This window comes from Pseudochaenichthys georgianus, chromosome 13 (assembly GCF_902827115.2).
Source record: "Pseudochaenichthys georgianus chromosome 13, fPseGeo1.2, whole genome shotgun sequence".
Classification (NCBI taxonomy): Eukaryota; Metazoa; Chordata; class Actinopteri; order Perciformes; family Channichthyidae; genus Pseudochaenichthys; species Pseudochaenichthys georgianus.
Window position 1 is genome coordinate 22966029 of NC_047515.1, and position 16830 is coordinate 22982858.

At 45.5% G+C, this 16830-nt stretch overlaps 1 protein-coding gene across 1 annotated transcript in view; it reads left to right on the forward strand.

Moving 5' to 3' along the window:
* The window catches only part of dhx36 (DEAH (Asp-Glu-Ala-His) box polypeptide 36), a 33622-nt gene extending 16816 nt beyond the window's left edge, over window positions 1-16806 (forward strand). Inside the window, exons 16-26 of the mRNA XM_034097003.1 lie at window positions 130-273; window positions 625-742; window positions 3345-3443; window positions 4728-4901; window positions 5283-5369; window positions 5465-5548; window positions 5680-5779; window positions 5909-5999; window positions 13676-13796; window positions 15692-15844; window positions 15924-16806. Coding sequence (XP_033952894.1) covers window positions 130-273; window positions 625-742; window positions 3345-3443; window positions 4728-4901; window positions 5283-5369; window positions 5465-5548; window positions 5680-5779; window positions 5909-5999; window positions 13676-13796; window positions 15692-15844; window positions 15924-16160 — 1408 coding nt within the window. The 3' untranslated portion in view covers window positions 16161-16806. The remainder of the gene's footprint in view (window positions 1-129; window positions 274-624; window positions 743-3344; window positions 3444-4727; window positions 4902-5282; window positions 5370-5464; window positions 5549-5679; window positions 5780-5908; window positions 6000-13675; window positions 13797-15691; window positions 15845-15923) is intronic.
* The last annotated feature ends 24 nt before the right edge of the window (window positions 16807-16830 follow it).

Sequence of the window (16830 nt, forward strand, 5' to 3'; positions counted from 1 at the left end):
TGTGTGTGTGTGTGTGTGTGTGTGTGTGTGTGTGTTTTGTAGTTATTTGTTTTTCTGTCTGATATAGTATTTATTCCAGCCCCTTTTTTATTCCTCTTGCTCTTTTTCTCTCTCCACCACCCCCCACAGCATTACCATAGATGACGTTGTTTATGTGATTGACGGAGGCAAGATTAAAGAGACACACTTTGACACCAACAACAACATCAGCACTATGACTTCAGAGTGGGTCAGCCTGGCCAACGCTAAACAGAGGAAAGGACGTGCCGGCAGGTGTGTATGTTTATACGGTTATCTTTAAAACCAGGGCATGCTCTATAACAGTGCCTCTGGGTATGCAATGCTAATTTAGAAGGATTATTATTCATTCTATGTGTCATGTCAGCTCTCTGTCACTCTGCCCCATGAGCCCTCTCCTTCCCCATCTGTAACCGTAGTGCTAACAGTCTGGATGTTTCCAGTCTGTGACTCCAGGGCTCTGACACTAAAGTGGAGCAAGGCTTAGCAGGAGCTTCTTACAGTGTGACGTTTCATCCCATTGATTTTAAATTGCGCTTGTTGTCACAGGACTAATAACCTATTTCTCTTCCCTTCTTTCCCACTCTCTCCCACTCTTGTTTCCAGGGTGTGTCCGGGGAAGTGCTATCACCTGTACAATGGTCTCAGAGCCAGCCTGCTGGATGCCTATCAGTTACCTGAAATCATGAGGACACCGCTGGAGGAGCTCTGCCTGCAGATCAAGGTTGTGAATGTGCAGAGAGGAAGGGAGAGACAGATTGACAGAGATAGACACATGTGTGTTGGCTGTTGAGATGAAGACAAGATTGCTGTGAATGAGTTGTGTGGGGACGAGGACAGTGTTGCTGCTTGTTGACATTGTATTGAAATGCAGCCTCTTCTGCCTAATGAAAACTAGGGATTAGCATTCTGGGTGGACTCGTCCCCCTTGCTCTCCAGTTCTCTCTCTCTACCTCTATTTGCTGACAACATAATCGCTTCTCTTCTGTATCTGTAGCTTTCTTCTTTGGATGCTTGCTATTTTTTCATCTCCTCTTTTTAAATACTCACACTCCACTCAGACATGTTTCAACCCAAGCTAATGGAACATTAAGCCAAAGGTCACTCAGAATCGAATGATTGTTATCTCCAGTGGCTTTATTGGATATGCTTTTGAGTGTGTTTCTTTCACTACTTAAGTCGAGTGCGCATGTGATGTGGTTGAGAGGCGGACTAATGCATCAGTGTGTCCTTAAAGTGAGAGAAACACTGACTACATGCACACCCTGAGCAGACTCTAATGCGCAAGCACTCCAACACCGACCTATTAGTCATTGAATTGCTGTCGCTACCTTACACTTCAGTTCGTCACAGGTAGATTTGTTTTGTTTATTTTATAATCTCTCTTTAGTGTAGAAGTGAATACAGATTTAAAAATGTTGATTTGAATGGTCTGATCTTTCATCATCATATAATTTTGTGCTCAGTGTTGGTTGTTTAGTCACATACTATAACAACGTTATAACATATATATGTATATATATTAGGGCTGTCAGTCGATTAAAATATTTAATCGCGATTAATCGCATGATTGTCCATAGTTAATCGCGATTAATTTTTTATCTGTTCTAAATGTACCTTAGAGGAATATTTTTCAAGTTTGTAATACTCTTATCAACATATGAGTGGACAAATATGCTTTATGCTAATGTTTATTATCATTTGAACAATGACAAATATTCTCATGAATATTAAACACAACAACCTCTGAACATTACAAATATTCGCCTCAATTCAACCTGGAACCTCTCTCATACAATACAAATGGTGTGTGTGTGTGTGTGTGTGTGTGTGTGTGTGTGTGTGTGTGTGTGTGTGTGTGTGTGTGTGTGTGTGTGTGTGTGTGTGTGTGTGTGTGTGTGTGTGTGTGTGTGTGTGTGTGTGTGTGTGTGTGTGTGTGTGTGTGTGTGTGTGTGTGTGTGTGTGTGTGTGTGTGAGATACCCACACACACCCTCCCGGTCCTCCCGATGGCCAGTCGGTGCCTGCCGGTGAGCGTGGAAGTGTGGTCTGCCACAAGCGGGCGGCAGGAGCGGGGCTGTCAGCATCAGCTTGTAGATGGTATTTTAAACTCGATGCGCTCTGAAACTACGGGGCGGCCGAGGAAAAAAAATACACATGCGTTAATCGCGTTAAAATAATTAGTGGCGTTAATTTTTTTTTGCGTTAACTTGACAGCCCTAATATATATATATATATATATATATATATATTTCCCACAATTCAGTGTTTGACACACGTGAAAAGCATATAGACAAACAGGGGTGGCAGGCCCGGTTCTACGGGGGTGCATAAGAGTGCATTGCACCCTCAGTTGAGTTGTTATGCACCCTCATTTGAAAAATTAAAAGTGAAAAAAAAAGTGATTTTTTTTTTTTTTTTTTTTTAATTTTTAATTGTGGTTAAATAACATTGTCTGCTGCATTTATTTGGTCAATTTAAACGGTAAGTAACGTTATTATGTCAGGTGACCTGTGCCCCTGCGCGTTCGTCATTTGCAAAGTGCTTACACAGCAGTCAGTGATGGACATCAGAAAATGGTTAAAACAACCAGCCCTTATCGCCAGCAGTAACACTGCATCTACTGCAGGTAATAACAGTTCAGATCATGGGGAGATTACGTTACCCGCGGCCACTGTCGTGGACACTAACGTCCTCCCGCCCGACTCGCCGGCTTTGCCCGCCTCGCCGGCTTTGCCCGCCTCGCCCTCTTCGTTGCCCCAAACACTGCCACCCCTCGGCGGCCCGCAAGTGCCAGAGGACCTCGGCAAAACAGAGCCTGCCCAGGTATATTAAAAAAAGTACCCAACTCGCCTGTACAGTGGGGTAAGGTGCTCATTTTGCAGCTCATGGTTTCACAACAGAGATTGGCTGGAATATTCCTCAAAAAAATATGCCATCTTCTGCTATGCATGTAGACATTTCGGTCTTGAAAGGGGAGTGATTTGTAAAATATCCATAAATAAATAGTAAATCTGCTTACAGTTCTGTTTCATATGGGTGTTGAGATGTATCCATAGATCTCTTCATTTTGCTCTCAAAGTGCACCAGATTGATGCTTTTAACTTCAACATTTAGCATGCCCCCGGACCCCCCTAGAGGAGGTGAGGACCCCCTAGGGTGTTAGGTCCACTCCCCACTTATAAAAATAGCACTTTACCACTGCACCCTCTCTCATCTCAGTTGCACCCTTAGTCATTTTGTTCTGGAACCGGGCCTGAGGGGTGGATTAATGTAGAAAAACAACATGTTTTTGCTGATACATGTGTAATGTGTTTTTGCTGCCTAGATATTGAAGCTCGGGTCTATAGCCCAATTCCTAGAGAAAGCCCTGGACCCCCCGACTGAAAAGGCTGTTAACCTAGCCATCAAGAACCTCATTGACCTGGTAAGAAAGTGAAAAGATCATTCAAAAATGTACTCAAGGTCTGCAACTAATGATACGTTTTATTGTTGAGTAATTTGACAATTTTCTCGATTTGTATCATTTTTTTTTATTTGCTCTATGAAAACTACAGAAGATGTGCCCCCTGCAATTTCAGATTCGATGTCTTGATTAGTTTGTTTTGTACAATAAACAGTCTTTGTAATAGTAAATCGATAATTTTCATGTTTTATTCTAACAATTACAGTAATCTCTAAGCCAAAGATAATAGAAATGTTTGGTCTTTTTGCTTGAACAATTAAAACAATGATTCATTGATTTTCCAAATAGCCGGGTAGTAATTTTAGGCCAGTCACCTAATTAATTAATATTGTTTATTACAATGTTCAGCTTTATTTAACAGTTTCTACCAACATGTATAGGAAGCGACACCATCTTGTGATGTGAGCATGTAGTTTCAAGGTCTTCTGTCTGAAAGTGTTATCTACAAATCTTTCCAAAGAGGTTGATCCTTTCAAGGAGGACGTAGGTCGAAAGAGGACTAAAAGAGAAATCGGTGCTCATTCAAAGATTGAAAAGATAAAGCATGATCCTTTTTTCATGCTAACAAGGTTAAAATGCTATGCAAATCAATAGAGGAAGTGGGACATGGGTTTGACAGTAACAACACTCAAAGCAGCAGTTAAGAGAGCCTTAATAAACCTCAATTCATATGATGTGATCAGGTTTAAAACATCTTTATAAATGTTGCATTGGTAGTGGCGTTTGTATCACTGTGTACAAGAGAAGACGCCTTAAATATTTATTTGACTTTAAGAGAAGGTTGCACAGGTTTACAAGTGTATGTGTCTAAAAGAACAGAAACGCTATAAATAACTATAATTTAACACCGAATGAACATTGAATTACTAACTCCTATATGTTTATGGTGAGGTATGGCATTTTAAAACTACAATACATATTAAAATGGTTAACACTTTCTCTAATCATTTACTTAAAATAAAGGCACAAACTATGAAGCGTACTCCCTTATTATTTGAAGCACATAATTGCCTCTTCAGCCAACAAGGTGACCTTTATCCCACACATGTCCAGAGTTACTGTATTGAGCCAACAAACAAAACCAAACAAGGTTACTTTACTAATCCGATTGAATGCTCATACACATCATTTTCAATTAAGTAAAGGGTTTTTGCTTTGCCTGAACTCTATGTGAACTGAAAGCTTTTAAAAGATTATTGCTGTGTTAACAAATGTTTTTTTCACTGTGACTATGTTGTGTGTTAGAACGCCCTGGACCATTCAGAGAATCTGACAGCGCTGGGTTTCCACCTGGCTCGTCTGCCTGTGGAGCCTCACATCGGCAAACTCCTCCTGTTCGGAGCCCTGTTGGGCTGCCTGGACCCCGTGTTCACCATCGCTGCTTCACTCAGCTTCAAAGACCCTTTCTTCATCCCCCTGGTAGGGCACTGAGTTCAGTGAGAGTTGCCAAAGAAATGTTGTTGTACTTTGTATGATGACAATAAGATATATTCTATTCTAAACATGAAAGCTTGTGCGACAGCGTCAAACTTCAACTCATTGCTGCACTCTCCTACTGACTTATTCAATTGCAAAGTTGGTCTTAAAGGGACCAATGTAAATGACTGCTTTATTTTATTGCTATCTTACTATATTTGTATTACAGTGTTCTTAATATAGTTCCCTATCTGTGTTCTTTTTTACATTTAGTTTTTTATTTGTATGTATGCACCACGACACCTAGTCAAATTCCTCATACGTGTGAACCTACCTGGCAATAAACCCGTTTTTGATTCTGATAAATGCGTCTGCCTCTCTCAGGGGAAAGAGAAGATGGCAGATATGAGGAGGAGGGTCCTGTCCAGAAACTCCAAGAGTGACCATCTCACTATTGTCAACGCCTTTCAGGTAAGAGAGCCACAACTGTCACATGTGTCCTACCTCTCGGTCTGATGTATAAATATATATATAAATGGATCCCGTCTGAATGTATCCGTTGATAGGGCTGGGAGGAAGCGAAACAGCGTGGTTCCAGGTGTGAGAGGGAGTACTGCTGGGACAACTTCCTGTCCGCCAACACACTCCAGGTGAGCCAGGCTGTGCTGATTTCTATACTGAAGTGCTGTTGAAAATAAAACGACAGAACATGTTCAAGTTAGCTTCTGCCTCGGCTGATACATCATGCAGCCTGTTTGAAAGTCATTGTTTTATCATTTAGATGCTGCACAACATGAAGGGTCAGTTTGCTGACCATCTCATGAACACAGGCTTCGTCAGCAGCAGGGACCCCAAAGATCCCAAATCTAATGTCAACTCAGGTAACTGTCTGAAAGTGGTCTTTTTTTTATGGGATCTTAAACGGAGCATTAATTAAATTCAATATGGGACATGTATATGGAGCAGAACTCATTTGTTTTTTTTCCTCTAACTCTCACTTCCTTCCTCAGACAATGAGAAGTTAATCAAGGCAGTGATTGTAGCCGGCCTCTACCCGAAGGTGGCCATGATCAAACCATCTCACAGCAAAAAGAGGCCGGGGTGAGTCTGCTAATTCAAAGAGGGAGCTGAACATAGACGGATAGCAAAGAGCTGCAGAGCATAGAGAAGTGCACATCATCGTTATTGATCTTTAGACAGAAATGGAGGCGTCACACTCAGTAGACCTCTCAGGTAAGAGCTGTGACAATTACCTGAGGCTGTGCCGAAACAATGTTAAGAAAATTGTGAAAAAAAACAGAGGCGCTTCTGCAGCTAAAGATCAGCGCACTCATCATAAAATTGCCCTCAGGCAGCTGTCGTAGAGTGTGTGGAAAAGACAGACGCACGCTACAGACGGACCCATCGTCTCACAGTAGAGCTGTCACTGTTGTTCGTCAGTGACCCAGTTGCACAGTGAGATTGTGATGGTAAGTCATTCTCAACAGTGTTGATGGCAAGCCAAGTGTTCCCGTCCACGCCACATCTCTGAGTTATTTCATGGATTTATGGCTCGATGAAGAACTTGTTGTTTGTTTTGCTGCTGTCTGGTACAAGCAGCTTTGTTCCCTGCAGTCAAGCAGTCTGTTTTGTCTTGCTGACACAAACACAGTGTTACTTTTATTTAAAGGTTTGCCGACTGCGTCACAACTTGTCTTTGGAAGCCTTTGAGCTAAAATGAAGGAGGCTTTCTTTGTTGCGTCGTATAAACAAGACTAAAGCACCTGATGGGATGTTTCCAAAACTACGTTCTCAATCAAATCATTTTAATTTAAATGAAGATTCATTTTAACAAAATGTATTCTGGTTATTTGGACCAAGTCATACAATAAAATAATTAGGGCTGTCAAGTTAACGCGTTAATAACGCGTTAACGCCACTAATTATTTTAACGCGATTAACGCATGTGTATTTTTTTTCCTCGGCCGCCCTGTAGTTTCAGAGCGCATCGAGTTTAAAATACCATATACAAGCTGATGCTGACAGCCCCGCTCCTGCTGCCCGCTTGCAGCAGACCACACTTCCACGCTCACCGGCAGGCACCGACTGGCTATTGGGAGGACCGGGAGGGTGTGTGTATGTGTGGCCCGAGCGAGCGAGAGAGAGACCTTATGTGTATTGTTGTTGTTAGCATCTGGTGCTAGCTAGCTGCGCTAATAAGGAGCTGTTTAAATGAAAACAGAGGAGTGTAGTGCCAGGAAAAGGGATTCGGAGGCGGTGTATTAAGAACAGAGTTCCAATCTTTATTAGCCATTAATAACAGAGAGGTTATCACATGAACTGCTCTGCTTGATGAGCTAGCAGGAATGGAAGCTAACGCTACAGGTGTACCCGCTAAAGGGTCCGTGTGGCAACACAATACGAGAGGTGAATTATGTCCAATAACGTGTCACCATACAAGCCCCCCCAGAATTCACGTGTAAACAAAATCCGTATTGCGGGGAGGAACAATCCGTCTGCCCCCACGAGACCTGCGCACCAGTGTCGGTACAGCAACCTCCGCCCGTGCGGCCCCTGACAGAGGAGGGACCGGAACAACAGGTCCACACTCCCTGACAGGAATCAAAGCTGGGGCTCGGCCCTGTCTCGGCGGCCGAGCCAGCACCACCGGCCGGTCCACGTCCAAGTGAGCAGCCTTCACCCGGTCAACCGAGACGTGCTCAGCCTTACCGCCCATGTCGACCACCAGGTGTTTTTCACCGTGTTCCAAAACCCGGAAAGGTCCATCGTAAGGGGGCTGCAGGGGGCCTCTGTGTGCGTCGTGGTGAATGAAGACGTGCCCAGCCGAGCGTAGCTCCGCGGGAACTCGAGACCCTGGCGCACCGTGCTGAGTAGTCGGGACTGGAGCGAAATCCTCCGCCGCGTCACGCAGAAAAACTCGCTGGGCCGTGGCAGACCAGGGAGCTGATGCATTTGGGAGGAAATCCCCCGGAACTCTCAGCGGCTGACCGTAGACCATCTCCGCTGTAGAGCACTGCAGATCTTCCTTAGGTGCGCTCCTCAGGCCCAGCATCACCCAGGGCAGCTTGTCGACCCAGTTACCATCCGTAAGGCCGGCCTTGAGGGGCGCCTTCATGGAGCGATGGAAGCGCTCGCAGAGGCCGTTAGCCTGAGGGTGGTTAGCGGTAGTCCTGTGCAGCTTAACCCCCAAACCGCCTGCCACAGCGTTCCAGAGCTCGGACGTGAACTGAGAGCCCCTGTCTGAGGAAATGTCTGACGGGGTGCCAAAACGACACACCCACGTTGCAATGAAGGCCCGGGCAACGTCTGCGACTGATGGCGAAACGAGCGGACCCGCCTCCGGCCAACGGGTCGTTCTGTCCACCATGGTGAGGAGGTAGGAAAACCCCTGAGAGGAAGGCAATGGACCAACCAGGTCAATGTTGACGTGATCAAACCTCCTCTCAGGCACCAGGAAACGCTCCAACGGGGCCTTCGTGTGGCGGTGCACCTTAGCGCGTTGACAAGCCACGCACTCCCTGGCCCAAGTCCTCACGTCCCTTTTCAGTCCTTGCCAAACGAACTTCGCCGCTACCAAACATACTGAAGGTTTAACGCCGGGGTGTGACAGGCCGTGCACAGCCTCGAACACAGGACGCCTCCAGCTGGCAGGGACGACAGGCCGCGCCAGGCCCGTAGAGACGTCACACAGGAGAGTAATGCCCGCGTCGCCGAACACCACGTCCTCCAAGCGCAGCCCCGCGCTCTCCACCTTCAAAAGAGAGCGGCTGCCAAGCGCCCCCACCCACTGCTCGTGCACTGCGCCGACCGCGTAGTCCGACGCGTCCGTGGTGATGGAGATGGGAGCCGTACATGATGGGTGTGCCAGCAAAGCCGCCTGAGCCAACGCGGTCTTGACCTCAGCAAAAGCGCCGTCCGCCTCTGCTGTCCAGTCGATATCCTGGACGGGGGTCTTGCCTTTCAACGCTTCATACAGCGGCCGCATGATGTGTGCGGCCCGGGTGATGAAACGGTGGTAGAAAGTCACCATCCCCAGAAACTCACGGAGCGACCGGGCTGTGAGCGGGCGAGGAAAAGCCGCAACAGCCTCCACCTTCACTGGCAGAGGTGTCGCACCGCCCTTGGTGACGCGGTACCCCAATCGATGTCCGACACCCCGAACTGGCACTTTGCAGGATTGATGATTAATCCGTGTTCGTTGAGCCGTGTGAAAAGGGCTCGGAGGTGGGACAGGTGCTCCTGCACTGAAGCGCTGGCGATGAGTATGTCGTCGAGGTAGACAAACACAAACGACAGGTCCCGCAGCACCGAATCCATCAGGCGCTGGAACGTCTGAGCGGCATTCTTGAGTCCAAAAGGCATCCGCAGGAACTCAAAAAGTCCAAAAGGCGTTATCACTGCTGTCTTGGGAATGTCCAGGGGGTGCATGGGCACCTGGTGGTATCCACGCACCAGGTCCACCTTGGAAAACACCCCCGTACCGGCCAGATGCGCCGAAAAGTCCTGAATGTGCGGCACCGGATAGCGGTCAGGACTAGTGGCGTCGTTGAGTCGGCGGTAATCCCCGCAAGGGCGGAACCCGCCGTTCGGTTTGGGAACGACGTGCAGGGGGGAAGCCCAAGGACTGTCGGAGCGGCGGACAATGCCCAGGCGCTCCATGGTTGCGAACTCCGCCCTCGCCACAGCCAGCTTAGAAGGGTTCAACCGCCGGGCCCTGGCGTAGACAGGAGGCCCCCCGGTAGTGACGTGGTGTTCCACGCCATGCTTAGTGGTAAGCGCAGAGAAGGTGGGTAGCGCCAGGTCTGGAAACTCGGCCAACAGTCTGAGAAACGTGTCTGCCCCTGACAGCGAGCCTGACAGCCCGTCATATGCTGCGCTGCCAAGTGTGCACACGAGGGAAGAAAACGTTAAGGCATCAACCAAACGCCTATTCTTAACGTCCACTAAGAGTCCATGAGCACACAAAAAATCCGCTCCAAGGAGGGGGAAAAAATGTCCGCTGTCACCAAATCCCAGCTGAAACGCTGTCCTCCGATGCACAGACACATAGGCCTCACACATAGGCCTCACACCGTACGTGCGAATGGGACCGCCGTTAGCCGTCGTCAATCACGGTCCGTGCCCCCCACGGGCGACGTCTTCACTCGACGCTGGAACTACGCTCCGTTGAGCGCCCGTGTCACACAGAAACAGGCTCCCCAAAACGCTGTCGCTGATGAAGAGGAGCCTGCACGTGCCGCCGACGCTCAGAGCCACTACTGAGCGCCGGCCCCTCCGTTTCCCGGGGATTTGTAGCTGCACGGAGCGATGCATCTCTTCGCCCTTGTCCCGAAACGTGCGTGGTAAGCGCACTCTCTGGCGTCTTCACGCCGGCTCGCCACAGCCGTGTCCGGCCTCCGCCACGCTTTCTTGACTGCAGGTGGGCCGCTGAGCGTCGCGGCTAACGTCTCTGCACCGGGCTGTTGTGTAGCCAGGAAAAAACGATCCGATTCCTCAGCCAAAGCACGGGGCTCCGTGACAGGCGTGTTGGCCAGCGCCGTCTGTACCCGGGGAGGCAAGTGACGCAGGAAACTCTCGGTGAATAAAAGCCGGGGATCCTCCCCCCCTAGCAGATTTAGCATGTTCTCCATTAGCTGAGATGGCTTGCTGTCTCCTAGGCCTTGAATGTCAACAAAAAGTAACTGGCGAGCCCTCTCCTTAGCAGATAAGGCAAGGAAAGTTTATTTATATAGCACCTTTCAACACAAGGCAATTCAAAGTGCTTTACAAAAAACAAAAGACATTAAGAAAATGGCATTTAAAATCAGTCATTAAAAAGAAAAGATAATAAAATAAACATTAAAAGAAAAAATACATGGATAAAAGTTACAGTGCAGTTTAAGATGTAAATAGTTCAATTAAAAGCAGCGGCAAAAAGAAAAGTCTTTAGTCTGGATTTAAAAGTAGTCAGAGTTGCTGCGGATCTGCAGTTTTCTGGGAGTTTGTTCCAGATATTTGGAGCATAACAACTGAACGCTGCTTTTCCATGTTTAGTTCTGACTCTGGGGACAGAAAGCTGACCATTCCCTGAAGACCTGAGAGATCGGGATGGTTCATAATTTAGCAGGAGGTCAGAAATGTATTTTGGGCCTAAACCATTCAGTGCTTTATAAACCAGCAGCAGTATTTTGAAATCTATTCTTTGACACACAGGAAGCCAGTGTAAAGACTTCAGAACAGGAGTGATGTGATCCACTTTCTTAGTGTTAGTGAGGACTCGAGCAGCAGCGTTCTGAATTAGCTGCAGCTTTCTAATATATTTTTTAGTGAGACCTGTAAAGACACCATTACAGTAGTCCAGTCTACTGAAGATAAAAGCATGGACAAGTTTTTCCAAATCCTGCTGTGACATTAGTCTTTTAATCCTCGATATATTCTTTAGGTGATAGTAGCCTGATTTAGTAACTGTTTTAATGTGACTGTTGAAACTCAGGTCAGAGTCCATGACTACACCTAGATTTCTGGCTTTATCTGTTGTTTTGAACATTGCAGACTGAAGCTCAGCGCTAACTTGTATATACGTTCTGCCTTGGCTCCAAAAACCATTACCTCAGTTTTATCTTTGTTTAATTGGAGAAAGTTCTGACACATCCAGTCATTGATTTGTTCAATGCACTTACTCAGTGTTTGAATTGGAGCATAGTCTCCTGGTGAAATTGTTATGTAAATTTGTGTGTCATCCGCATAGCTATGGTAACTTATTTTGTTGTTTTTCATTATCTGAGCCAGTGGTAGCATGTAGATGTTAAAGAGAAGAGGCCCCAAGATGGAGCCTTGAGGAACCCCACATGTCATATTTGTCAACTCAGATGTGTATTTACCTATAGAAACAAAGTTTTTTCTGTCAAAAAAGTAGGATTCAAACCAATTTAGAACCGTTTATAAATAAGCTAAATGTCTTAAGGAGAAGGGCCTTAATCGCCTCATATTTGCCATGATGTGGGGGGGCTGCGATGAATCCCACCAACCTGGATGACGCAGAGCTGCCCAGCACTGCTACAACATGGTAGTATTTCAGGTCCCCGTCACGGACCTGTCGGCAGGCGAAGTGCGTCTCCACATGTGCGAACCATGCATCCTCGGCGTGCTCCCAGAATTCCGGCAGCTCTACGAACACATCGCGTTCAGCCATGCTCGTTAATTTCCCGGAAACTTTCTCGGAAAAGTCAGTGTCACCAGTGTAGTGCCAGGAAAAGGGAGTCGGAGGCGGTGTATTAAGAACAGAGTTCCAATCTTTATTAGCCATTAATAACAGAGGTTATCACATGAACTGCTCTGCTTGATGAGCTAGCAGGAATGGAAGCTAACGCTACAGGTGTTCCCACTAAAGGGTCCGTGTGGCAACACAATACGAGAGGTGAATTATGTCCAATAACGTGTCACCACAGGAGCGACATTTCGCCACATCTGTGCCGAGCACTTGACTTTATGCAGGTAGCCAGACAGTGGGACATTGTACAAAAAGTCAGCACACTCAGCACGGATAGTGCGCGCAACATGATTGCAGCGTCCAGGCAGCTCCTGTTCAAGCATATGCCTTGAGTTGCACATAGCTCCAACGATCCATCACAGTGTCTCTCTCCACACACACTCACACACACACACACACACACACACACACACACACACACACACACACACACACACACACACACACACACACACACACACACACACACACACACACACACACACACACACACACACACACATACACATACCATTTGTATTGTATTATTGTATGAGAGAGGTTCCAGGTTGAATTGAGGCGGATATTTGTAATGTTCAGAGGTTGTTGTGTTTAATATTCATGAGTATATTTGTCATTGTTCAAATGATAATAAACATTAGCATAAAGCATATTTGTCCACTCATATGTTAATAAGAGTATTAAAAACTTGAAAAATATTCCTCTAAGGTACATTTAGAACAGATAAAAAATGTGCGATTAATTTGCGATTAATCGCGATTAACTATGGACAATCATGCGATTAATCGCGATTAAATATTTTAATCGACTGACAGCCCTAAAAATAATATATCTGTTTTAAGTGTAATAAGGTAGGATCTCTGTAAAACATCTGTAAACACATACTGAAAGGGTGCTCTCTGGTTTTGAGTTTTCCTCTAATAAGACAATGGACAGAAAAAAAACAAATCAAAATCTATGCAGCATAAATGGAGTGATTGTGATTAAAAAAATCGTCTTCCTTTACATACCAGCAATGCAAATTAAATTCACTGTACAGATTAAGGTTAGTTAGTGTTACCAACATTTCCCCATGTCACATCATTTGAGACAATATTTGTATTATGTTGTAAAATATTTGGAGTTCCCTTTCCCTTTATATCTCTTTATCATATACTGCAGTCCTGGAAACATGTGTGGCAAAAATTCAGTTTTAAACCAGCTATGACAACTAACAATTATTTAGGAAAATATAACTATAACAGTTTTCACAACACTGATGGTGTCTACTTCCAATTCCTTGTTGTTTTTGGACAAAAGATGAAAACGTTAGTTGGTCCATTAACAAAGTTGCTGCAAAATGTCTGTCAACCAAGAAATCCCTAAACGTTGCCCTATCATTGCTTTTTCCACCTTCAGAAATGATACCAGTTTCACATTCTCTCCTTTTCTCATTTATCGAGATAACAATGCCAAGAAAATCGACCCCATTTTGCCAACCGAGTGTTTGAGATGTGAACACACCACACTAACATATTTTATTTCTCAGGGTCAAGGTGTACACCCAGGCTGATGGAAAGGTGTGCATCCACCCAAAATCAGTCAATGCTGAAGAGACGGAGTTCAACTACAAGTGGCTCGTCTACCACCTGAAGATGAGAACGAGCAGTGTGAGTAGGCGAGGGGATAAATAACCACATAATACTGCGTTTCAACTGCTGCATGAATGTTTATTATAGTTGAGTGTGCATTGCTGGGTTGGATTTGTACATATGAAGGGTGCATGTGAGTGGGAAAAGGGCCATTGGTTAAAGGTTGGCAGTGGTGCCACGCCAGCTTTCCACTGAATGAATATTTGATTAAAACACTGCCTTTCAACTCTCTCTCAAAGGCGATTGTGCTTCAAAGCCTCCAGACACAATGTAAGAGATGGTGGTGGTGGGGGGAAGGGGGGTAGAAACGGTCAATGCGGCACCCTGACTACTTCTATCTTTTTCTCTTTTGCTGTTTTTTCTACCCCTCTTCACCCTGCCATTTTCACCTCTCTCCCATCCACCCGTCTTTGTTCTTTCTGTGGTGTCTCTCTTTGTGAGTGTTACCATTCGGCAGAAAAACACCTTTCATATCTTCTCTGATTGCCGCCTGTGCCTTTGTCTCTCCCTTTGCTGCCTTGGTCTTTATAAAGATGTTTTTATTGTTGCTGGATTTCACCATTATTTTTGCCACCATTCAATGTTTTTAAATGTTTATTTATTATTTTATTTTTTGTGTGGTCTCTATGCATTTGTGTCTCTTATGAAAGTAAGGTATTCTGAGACTGTGAGGCCCCGGCCACACGAGGACGAAAACGGTCGTTTGTGTTACTGTTTAGTGTCATATAGACCGTTCGGCCACACGAGGACGACCGAATACGGCACTAAACGACTGCGGAAACGATAACGGGTCCCAAGGTGGATAGAACGGCATACGCAACGCTCTGGGGGGGTCCAACGGCTCCGTGTGTACGCCCTATACGATCATTTTCTGATAATGATGAGGCAATAGCCCCGCCTCTCCCCGCCTCTGCTGCTCACCCCCGCGTCAAAGGATACTACACACTGAATTCAGATTATTTATCTTTCTCTCGATATGGACATAAATGCGAGTGAAGTCTAATCTGACAGGACGGAGACACCTCTCAAACTACCTAAACTAGTTAAAACGGAGCTGTCTCGTGTGGACAGACACCATCCGGTGAATATTGCGTGTGAACGGAAGCTTTTTTGCGATTGCGTTAATCCTATGCGTTTAGCCGTTTTCGTCCTCATGTGGCCGGGGCCTTAGATGTCCAAGGTTGCTTAAAGAGAGAGAAAGGAAAGCAGAAGACCAGGGCCATTTAAATTGAAGGATGACGTCAAACTTTATCTCCTCTGACGCATGTGCCTCTGGTGATCCATTACATTACACATTCATGGGGCAAATGCAGTTTTCTCTCCTTGTCTTCACCTTTTGTCTACTTCTCTCTGATACTCGTTACCAACATTTCTTTATGTTACCTTGCTGAAATAGCTTTTGTTTGATTTAAGCGTCTTTGGGTTCAAGAAAAGCGCTATATAAATCAAATTTATTATTATTATGTCTGCTGCTTATGTAAACTCTGTGGCTTTGGCCTTCAGAGTGTCTGCATACAGATCAGTGAACAACATAAAAGCAACAGTTCTATGTACTGTCTGTCTGAGCATTGAAAACGTACCTTGTCATTTATTTTATCAAATTTTTTTTTTTTATTTGGATACACCTACTATGGATGAGCAGCTGTCACAGGGAGAGAAATTGATGGAAAACACATTTGCGAGATTCACTAACGGGGCAACATGACATTTCTCCTAACACTGGAGGCACTGAAACACATTTCAAACTTGCACAGCCACTCTTCACCAATAGGACACTTTCAGCCCACACCACAGAGTGGCTGTAGGGCCATGTGTGTCATAATGATCCCGCTCACTGCCACCGAGCGTGTTAGCGTGTTTGTTTGAAATCTCCCGTCCTGGTGTGTTTGCATCATCCCTCTGCTTGTCCTCAGATCTTCCTGTACGATTGCACTGAGGTGTCCCCGTTCTCACTGCTGTTCTTTGGAGGAGACATCACAATCCAGAAGGACGAGGACCAGGAGACCATCGCCGTGGACCAGTGGATCGTCTTCAGCTCCCCGGCACGCATCGCTCACCTGGTCAAGGTAGGTGACAGGATGCACTCAAAACAAAGCTAATGGTGAGTTGAGTCAACTGACCTCCCCTTCCGGTCTTTTTCTACAGAGTTTAAAGAAAGAGTTGGATTCTCTTCTGGAAGAGAAAATTCGTAACCCTGCTCCTGTAGACTGGCAAAACCGTCAGTCCACAGACTGTGCTGTCATCACCGCCATCATAGACCTCATCACCACCCAGGATAAGCCTACAGTCAGCACCAAAGGCAGATTATGGAGGCCTGCTCCGAGAGGACAACACACTCACTTCAAAGACGGCAATGATGATGACGATGATGATGATGATTAGAAGAGGCCAGGTTCTTGGCTGGATATGAAAAGAAGAACTTCAAACCTAAATCCTTGGACACAGAGGTTAGATGAGATATTCATAATAACCAGCTGGTCTCCTTGATGATGCTCCTGAAGGCCAAACCCAGAACGCAAGATTACTGGAGAACATTCTGCACTGTAATTGTTTGCAAGGACCAATCCGTGTTTGGATACCCTCAGTAGCTGTTTTGTTTATTTTGTACAATTCTGGTTAAGTTAAATCTAGCTCTTATTTTCAAGCAATATCACTTATGGACTGCGCAATAAAAAAAAAATGTCTGGGTCAGTTTAATCTGCCCTGCTATGCTGTACAATTGTAGGAATTCAAACACAAAATAACCATTACCCATGGAATGGAATTTTTCTGAGTGAATGTGGGATTGCACAATTTCTTCAGAGCTTTGAGAGAGCAATCACTAACATCACCTGGGTAGTATTTGGTTGGAATGAACACCTGCATAGCTGTAAACTTTCAGCAGCACACGGCTGCATATTTGATTTAAAAGCCCAAATCTCAAACGTGCTGTTGGCTCAAGGATTTATGCACCTTCTTGATGCACTGAATGTCCAGAGAACTCATGGTTGATTTATTTTGTTCACTTGATAAATACAAGTAGTCATTTTCTTTGGTCTATCTATCATAGGTG